General features: G+C 49.5%; 1 protein-coding gene across 1 annotated transcript; it reads left to right on the top strand.

Annotated features, from left to right (window-relative positions):
* The first annotated feature begins 684 nt into the window (after window positions 1–684).
* ZCCHC12 (zinc finger CCHC-type containing 12) lies at window positions 685–3,929 on the top strand. Its single transcript, XM_003918188.4, has 4 exons — window positions 685–945; window positions 1,289–1,340; window positions 1,538–1,661; window positions 2,075–3,929. The coding sequence occupies exon 4, from the start codon at window positions 2,186–2,188 to the stop codon at window positions 3,392–3,394; it is 1,209 nt and encodes a 402-aa protein (XP_003918237.2). The 5' UTR covers window positions 685–945; window positions 1,289–1,340; window positions 1,538–1,661; window positions 2,075–2,185; the 3' UTR covers window positions 3,395–3,929.
* Window positions 3,930–9,062: the final 5,133 nt, after the last annotated feature.

The following is a 9,062-nucleotide window of genomic DNA, read 5'->3' as shown; positions in this document are numbered from 1 at the left end:
AGTAGCTGGGATTACAGGCACGCACCACACGCCCAGCTGATATATATATATATATTTTGTATTTTTAGTAGAGACGGGGTTTCACCATGTTGGCCAGGATGGTCTCTATCTCTTGACCTCGTGATCCGTCCGCCTCGGCCTCCCAAAGCGCTGGGATTACAGGTGTGAGCCACCACGCCGGGCCAGAAGACGCATTTCTAACAAGCTCCCCCAAATGACTCTGATGTCTTGCACCCATACTTGAATGGGTATTGGTTGAGAGCCTTGTTCTCCAGCTCTCCGCTCTGTTAAATGGACATACTGATACTTCCTTCACAATAAAAGAGGAGATGTCTGTGAAAGCCTGTTTCCAAAATGCACGTGCTAATGCTCTTCCCGCCCCTTCCCCTCTTCCCCCTCTTTCTCCTATACCAAGGTGAAGAGCTTTTATTATTCACTTGATTTTGGACCCAGTTCGTGTTTAATGCACCTGACCTAAGATGTAGCGTTGAGCCCAGGGAGAAGGGAAGGGTTGGGGGAGAAAGAAAGAGTCGCAAATTCCCGGGTAACAGGCAGATTGGCTCCATAGGTCTAATCAAGCTGCACTTGACGCTCCGCGGGCCTGCTGCGCCCCCGCCCCCTCGGGCGAAAACTCGCCTCTGCCCAAGGCTGTGCCGGGCGTCCGCCCCCGCACTTCGCTGATTGGCCGCACTGGCCCGCTCGTCACGCTCTTTTGTCTCAGCTGGCAGAGGATAAAAGCCGCCGCGGCTGCCTTAGGAACCGCGCTGTCTCGTCTCGGCTACCCCTGGTTGGGCGGCCCTGCGAAGCAGCTCCTTCGGGCAGCCCCTGGTCGCTTAGCGGCCAAGGAGGCTTCAATTCTTTGCCCCCTGCAGGGCGGAGGAGACCAGAAGGCGGAATCTACAGCTGGCGACGCGGGAGCATCAGCTGCCCACCAGCGGAGCACAGGTAAAGAAGTGGGGTGCGATTGCCCGGCGGGGAGTGGGGTGGGGGAAGACCCACCAGTACTGGGCGGCTCCCCGCTTGGAGAATCGGTGACTGCGAGGCAGGGGTAGGAGTACTCTTGGCCCGGCTGCGCTGAGGGAGGAGGTGGGGTTCACCTGGATACTGCGGACTGGGTAAGATTTGCCTGGATTTGGGGGTGGGGGGGGGGGGGGGGGGGGGGGGGGGGGGGGGGGTGACTAGGAATCTCAAGCTGTTTGCTTCGAACCTCCTTTGCATCTACTCATCTCTTTCTGGGAGGAATATGTGGGTGGGTGTGTCCAACTCCTATTGCCTTTCTCCGTGGCAGGCCATCAAAGCCGCATCTGAACTTCAATTCTGTGCAGCTGATTGCAGAGCTGGTAGGCCGACGGCTTCCTGGGGGAGATGTAATGCTGGGGGTGGGGGGCTGGTCTCTGGCTTATAGTCAGGAGGGGGCAGAGAGAATTTTTCGCCTGGCAACAGCGGAGGTTGTGGGTAGCAGGATGACGGGTGAAGCTGCTACTAACCCTTCCCTTCTCTGGCCTTCTCCGCTGTGGCGCAATCTTGAAACCTCGAGGACCCGGATCTGCGACCCCCTGTGGACAGAGGTTGACCGTACCCGGAGAGGAGCTTTCCCACGGAGGGCACTGGTTGCAGAGGCTGGAAATTAAATAAAGGCGCACTCTTGTTTCAGAGTTCGTGTAAGAATCTGAGAAATAAAGGGGGAGACGGGGGGTGGGGGGCACTTTGAGAAGGGGGTGTGGTTGAGACCAGAGACCATGAGGTTAATGAGATTTTATTTCCACAAATCTGCGATCATTGTACTCTATTTGGAGAGCCCAATATCAGCTCCAGACACTGCTACACCTAGAATTTGAAGCAACAGTTGCCCTCCCTGTTGGAGGACTGGTGGGAGGGATGGATGTGGCTGCAAAAAGCACCTTGCTAGCACGCAGCCATCGGGTAGCTCTGGGAGGTTGTAAGTGCCAGTCTCCTACAGGATTATTTTTAGGGTAGTGGGCAAATATAAAATGTACTGCAGGATATTCAGGTAGGGAGAGAATGCAGCTGCAGCCTGCTCCCTTATTAACCAGCTCCCCTTTCTTTTTTACAGCCCCTGCTGAGATAGGAACGCAGAGCCACCCCCTCTCCTCTCCCGCCTGCAGATTAAGCTTCTCTAAAAAGTCTAGGCATCTTATATTCAGATACCCTATCGTCGTCAGTCATGGCTAGCATCATTGCACGTGTCGGTAACAGCCGGCGGCAGAACGCACCCTTGCCGCCTTGGGCCCATTCCATGCTGAGGTCCCTGGGGAGAAGTCTCGGTCCTATAATGGCCAGCATGGCAGACAGAAACATGAAGTTGTTCTCGGGGAGGGTGGTGCCAGCCCAGGGGGAAGAAACCTTTGAAAACTGGCTGACCCAAGTCAATGGGGTCCTGCCAGATTGGAGTATGTCTGAGGAGGAAAAGCTCAAGCGCTTGATGAAAACCCTTAGGGGCCCTGCCCGCGAGGTCATGCGTGTGCTTCAGGCAACCAACCCTAACCTAAGTGTGGCAGATTTCTTGCGAGCCATGAAATTGGTGTTTGGGGAGTCTGAAAGCAGTGTGACTGCCCATGGTAAATTTTTTAACACCTTACAAGCTCAAGGGGAGAAAACCTCCCTTTACGTGATCCGTTTAGAGGTGCAGCTCCAGAACGCTATTCAGGCAGGCATCATAGCTGAGAAAGATGCAAACCGGACTCGCTTGCAGCAGCTCCTTTTAGGCGGTGAGCTGAGTAGGGACCTCCGACTCAGACTTAAGGATTTTCTCAGGATGTATGCAAATGAGCAGGAGCGGCTTCCCGATTTCCTGGAGTTAATCAGAATGGTAAGGGAGGAAGAGGATTGGGATGATGCTTTTATTAAACGGAAGCGGCCAAAAAGGTCTGAGTCAATGGTGGAGAGGGCAGTCAGCCCTGTGGCGTTTCAGGGCTCCCCACCGATAGTGATCGGCAGTGCTGACTGCAATGTAATAGAGATAGATGATACCCTCGACGACTCCGATGAGGATGTGATCCTGGTGGAGTCTCAGGACCCTCCACTTCCATCCTGGGGTGCCCCTCCCCTCAGAGACAGGGCCAGACTTCAGGATGAAGTGCTGGTCATTGATTCCCCCCACAATTCCAGGGCTCAGTTTCCTTCCACCAGTGGTGGTTCTGGCTATAAGAATAATGGTCCCGGGGAGATGCGTAGAGCCAGGAAGCGAAAACACGCAATCCGCTGTTCCTATTGTGGTGACGAGGGTCACTCAAAAGAAACCTGTGACAACGAGAGTGACAAGGCCCAGGTTTTTGAGAATTTGATCATCACCCTGCAGGAGCTGACCCATACCGAGATGGAGAGGTCAAGAGGGGTCCCTGGCGAATACATTGACTTCTCTGAGCCACTCTAAGGAACCAGCTCCCAGATTTCAGTGAACCCTTACCTATATTCAGCATCCAGTAGTGGGAAAACTGGGTTGGGGTGGGGGCGGGGCTTCTAACTGCATGAATTAATCCACAAAGTGGCTATCTTTTGGGGTGGAGGAGAAAGGGTCTTGGATACCAGCACATTGGAGGGAGATAGCCTGACCTCTGTCCTTGCTCCTTCTCCCTGCAGCCTACGGGTCTGTTTTCTGTGTGTGCTCACTTCCTTGACAGCTTTATTTTTTGTGAAAGTGGTATAATTTATTGTTAAATCTTTGAACAATAAAAAAGTACAAAAAGTGAAGTACAAATTACCCAAATCTTTCCACCCTTATGTAATCATTGTCAACCCTTTGATGAGTGCCCTTCTAGATATTTCCCTATACCTATGTACCCAGATAGATATATGTATAGATAAAAGTGATGAAATATAAGTGCTGTTCTATACTCTGTATTTTTTCACCAAACAATATATGTTGTGAGCTGCTTTCTATGTCAATAAATATATATATCAGCATCTACCGTATTGTGTCTGTGCTGTTATTTTAGGAAGAAGTAAAAAAATATATAGTAAACTAAAGGGAGTTGTACTCTGAGGTGGAGTTTTTAATCAACCGCATTTTGCAGAAGAAAAAAAAAATAAGAAATGGGCTGAGAATATTTCCCAAAGGTAAAAGGACAGAGTCCCCTTACCACAACTAACCTGTCCCTTTGCTCAGAGAGTCAAATTGTGACACCCACTTGTTGACAAAACACCAGTGCTTTCTTCTCTGATATACTCAGGTGTCTGACGGGGGACGGGGGACGGGGGAGTCTGGTGCTGGGGTAATAGCCCAATATGGGGATTCCAGGGGCTTCATTTCTGTTCACTTTGGGGATGGACAGTTCTTCTTCATCTGGGCAGATTCCTTAGATCATTGTTGCTGTTGCTGCCTCTGGACAACGTCCTGGTCACAAGAAGGAATCTCTCCTGTGGGCTGACACCACCTTCTGCCCCCTCCCCAATTAAGGAAAAGAGAGCAGCCACTCACGGGAGCTCAGCATTAGCAGGCTCAGCTCCTGAGGGTGCAGAACCTCCCCCTGTAAACTCTGAAGCTATGTGCGAGAGGACACCAGCACCCCACGGACTCCAAGTTAGCTTGGGAGGCACGAAAAGCAATATATTTGCTGGGGCATGTGAAGGAACATGGGAATTGGAAGGCCAGGAATCTCCGCACTCTATATGAGCAGAGCTAAGGGCATTCATGGGAGAGGGAGAGAAAAGAGGGACCACCTCCTTGTCTCATCCTGGAGGGTGATAAAAGAGGACTTGCGTGTGACCTCAGGCCCCAAAGGTCCCTATGTTTCTTGTAGGTGCCTAGGTCCCCATTTTTGCGAGCAGGACGAGGCTGGGGAGTGGGGTGGAGATTGTTGCACTTCAGGCAGGGGTCGAGTGTGAAACGAATATGCAGATTTGGGACCCTCAGGGAGTCTGCCCTGCCGGAAATAGGGGCTCCACGGAGCTGAGAGGATAGAGTATGCAGCAGTGAGTGCTGGTGTGTCGGGGAGAAGCACAGGGCTGGATAGGCAGGGGGGAGGAGAGAGTGCTGTGTCCAGTCAATTCACAACTACATTGACTGGGACAGGGAGCCTGGGAGATATCATAGACCCTAGGGTTTCAAACCGGTCTCTGGGCCGTGTTGTACCAGAAATGGCTCAGGTTGAAGGTCCCATGGAGGGGTATTGGGGTTCTGATTATGTTGGCAGTTGATGGCCCACTCAGTGGGGACAAAGGGGGTTCAGGCTGAGGCCCCGAGGAAGGAGTGGTAGCCAGGCACTACAGGAAGTCTTCCCTGGGCTGCCATGCCAAGAATCTGGTGTGAAGTGCTTCTCTTTCCAGAAACAGGCTCTCAGCTACTCCCTGGCTTATGGCCCCTGCTCCACTCATGACCCCACCATTTGACCTTACAACCACCGCCCCCCCCCACTGCCCTCCTGGAGCCACATACAGCTGCTAGGGGAGGATGTGGAGGCTCAGTCTCTTGTGGTCTGCCCAGTCTCCCTTCCCTTCTCCCCACAGCATTCAATGTTTACCTTAAGCCTCAGCCTCCTTTACCCTCATGGCCAAAAGGAGACTGGGAGGGCCCTTCTGCCTCTGACCCTTTTTATTTGAGACGGAGTCTCACTCTGTAGCCCAGGCTGGAGTGCCGTGGCACGATCTCGGCTCATCACAACCTCCGCCTCCCGGGTTCAAGCGATTCTTTTGCCTCAGCCTCCAAGTAGCTGGTATTATAGGCGAACGCCATTGTGCCTGGCTCATTTTTGTAGTTTTAGTAGAGACGGGGTTTCGCCATGTTGGCCAGGCTGGTCTTAAACTCCTAACTTCAGGTGATCCGCCCGCCTCAGCCTCCCAAAGTGCTGGGATTACAAGTGTGAGCCACCGTGCCAGGCCTCAGCTTCTGACCCTTTAGCTTAACAAAAACTGAGTCAGGAGCAAAGATCAAGAGGGCCACTCCTTGCATCCTTCTGGGGCATCTCTGGGCCCCTGGCAGCAATCTCAGTCTCTCCAGAGCCAAGAGGGACTCTTTGTGCACCCCCAGATAGGAGGCAGCTCCACCTAGGCCCCCAAAGCCAAAGAAGCCCCCAACACTCTCCAGCTTGCATAGAGTTTAACCCTTAATTCCTCCCTAAATCTACTCCTGGGTGATATCTACCCTTCTCATCTAGTCCAGATTCAAATATTGTTCCATTTCCTGCTCACATTTTTTGGTTTTACTCTATAAACACTTGTTGAGTGATTTGTCCAAAGACACAGATTATGCTGCTATTTCTTTCTATTACCAGGGGGAGTAGAAAAATGAAAAGAAAAATGAATAAATCCTATCCATACCACTACCTTCCCTTTCACTGGAGTGAGCTTGGATGTTTAGTACAGACCACTGCTTTCACTGCTTTGAAAACCTGTTTTGTGACTCATCCTCTTTCACCCTCCCCCCGCCTTTTTTTTTTTTAACTTTGTGTGACACTGGCTTTTAGTTTATTCAAGAAATATGCATTCTTCCTAATTGGATACCTGGGCATTCAGATCAGATGAATAGAGTTACCTAAAAGGCTGTTAGATAATTTTGTGTCGGATAGCCTTCATTTAAAGATATGGGCTTATTTTCTTCCTTTCTGCCTTCATTCTCATTGGTCGCTATGAGATGAGAAATTGTTATTTCATCTTGTCAGAAGAAACCAGTCTCTGAGTGCCCTTTTACACAATCTCCCCGCTTCCTGGCATCTTGTCCCTCCGTTTCCATGACATCCCTCTCTCACAGTTTCTGTTTCCTGACCTTTTGATGCGCACTTCTCGGTCTCCTTTGCTGAATCTTCTTCTTCTTCCTGATCCTTCCATAATAGTGATACAATAAACATAATTAACATTTTTATTTTTTTGAGACAGGGTCTCGCTCTGTTGCCCACGCTGGAGTGCAGTGGTGTAATCACGGCTCACTGCAGCCTTGACCTTCCCGGCTCAAGCAATTCTCCCATCTCCTGAATAGCTGGGACCACAGGTGCATGCTACCATGCCTGGTTAATTTTTAAATTTTCAGTAGAGACAGGGTTTTGCCATGTTTTCCAAGCTGGAAAATTGCTATTTTTAAGAGCTTATTGTGTGCCAAACATCCTGTATCAGGCCCTTTGAAGGCGTTGGTTCCTTGAATCCTCATCTTAACCTCATATTGGTATTGCCATTTTTACATATTTTAGATGAGGAAATAAGCTGGAACATTAAGCAGCTCACCTAGGGTCAGGCAGCTAGTTCTTGGTAGAGCCAGAGGTCACATTCCTGGGGACTGGCCCCAAAACCTATAATTCTCTTTTCTCTTTCTTTCTTTCTTTCTTTCTTTCTTTCTTTCTTTCTTTCTTTCTTTCTTTCTTTCTTTCTTTCTTTCTTTCTTTTCTTTCTTTCTTTCTTTCTCTTTCTTTCTTTCTTTTCCTCTTTCTTTCTTTCTTTCTTTTCTTTCTTTCTTTCTTTCTTTTCTTTCTTTCTTTCTTTCTTTCTTTCTTTCTTTCTTTCTCTCTCTCTCTCTCTCTCTCTCTCTCTCTCTCTCTCTCTCTCTTTCTCTCTCTCTCTCTCTTTCTTTGAGATGGAGTCTCGCTCTGTCACCCAGGCTGGAGTACAGTGGGGCGATCTCGGCTCACTGCAGGCTCCGACTCCCAAGTTTACATCATTCTCCTGCCTCAGCCTCCTGAGCAGGTGGGACTACAGGCGCCCGCCACCATGCCCGGCTAATTTTTTTTTTTTTTTTTTTTTGTATTTTTAGTAGAGACGGGTTTTCACCATGTTAGCCAGGATGGTCTCGATCTTCTGATCTCATGATTCACCTGCCTCAGCCTCCCAAAGCGCTGGGATTACAGGCGTGAGCCAACGCACCTGGCCCAAAGCCTATACATCTTACATGTCTCTCATGTTCACAGCACCCTCTCATGTAGGTGTTATTATCTGCATGTGACATGTAACGAAATTGAGGTTTGTAAATTCGGGATAATAAGGCCTGCCTTTCCAGGTGTGCCCTTTATATGAGTGATTAACACAGGGTTGGTCCATTGTAGACTTCCATTCAAGAAATGGCAGCTACTGGGCCTCTGCTGAAATGCATTAGTCTGCTACTGAACTAAGGGCAGGAAAAGTTAAATGCTGTCCATGCCATGCATACAGTGCTTATTCAGTGTTAATCTAAGGATGTGACAGTCTGGTTTCAGGAGCTACACTGAACTTGGCCCCTGACAGGCACAAGAGTGGATTCAGAAATGCCTAAGAGTTTAATAATGATGGCAATAGGACGATAAGGGAGCACTTAGTGAATGTTGAAGTAGATTCCTTGGACAGGAATGACAGTAGCTCACCCCTATCCCCTACACGTGGTTTGTATGTTCCCAGGGAATTTCTCTTTCCCCCACAAGTCAGAGGCACCGCTATCTTTTCAGATAGCTTAAGACTAGCAACGTCCTCCTCCACCAAAACCATTCCCCTTAGCAACAGATGGGAGCGAGGGATGAGTGGTGCTGATCTCAGAGTGACACAGAGGTTCCCCCATGCATGGTAGGAAGGAGGCATGCCTCAGGTCTGAGGATTCCTTTACAATTCAGGTAACCCTGAAATCCTGCCACTGCCAGGGTTCTCAGGGGCAGGATAAAAGGAGGCAGCGAGACTGTCTCTGGGTCTTGAGTTATCATCCTAGCAGGAAATATGTATGGATCCTTAGCTGCAGCAGCTCATTGCAGACCAGAGATGACAACTTAGGTTGGCCTCACACAAATTCTCCTTCCAGATATGTAACATGTTCACCATCTCCATTTTACAGACAAGGACATTGAGGCACACACAGTTATTGTCACTTGCCTAAGATTACACGGATAGTAAGGGTTGGGGCTGGAATTGAACGTCAGATCTGCCTCTCTCCAGAGCCAGAAGTCTTTACAGTTATACTATAAAGTCCTTCCTAATGGGTACAATATATCTGATCATTCTATCGATTGCATCCTGGCAACCAATTTCTAATTGCCACACTCACAACCAAAAGCCTGCACAGTAGCATAGCCTCGGTCTCATTTCTTTTATTAAACAAGACAGAAAAAAAAAAATGATCAGTTTAGGAAAGCTCCTTCTTAGAGCCTGTAACCATCTTC

This window comes from Papio anubis, chromosome X, assembly GCF_008728515.1.
Source record: "Papio anubis isolate 15944 chromosome X, Panubis1.0, whole genome shotgun sequence".
Lineage (NCBI taxonomy): Eukaryota > Metazoa > Chordata > Mammalia > Primates > Cercopithecidae > Papio > Papio anubis.
Note: the sequence above shows the minus strand (reverse complement) of the source record. Positions and strands in the feature narration are given on the sequence as shown.

Bases quoted from the DNA above. Each gene is read 5' to 3' on its own strand.
- ZCCHC12 (XM_003918188.4), top strand. From the start codon at position 2,186: ATGGCTAGCATCATTGCACGTGTCGGTAACAGCCGGCGGCAGAACGCA.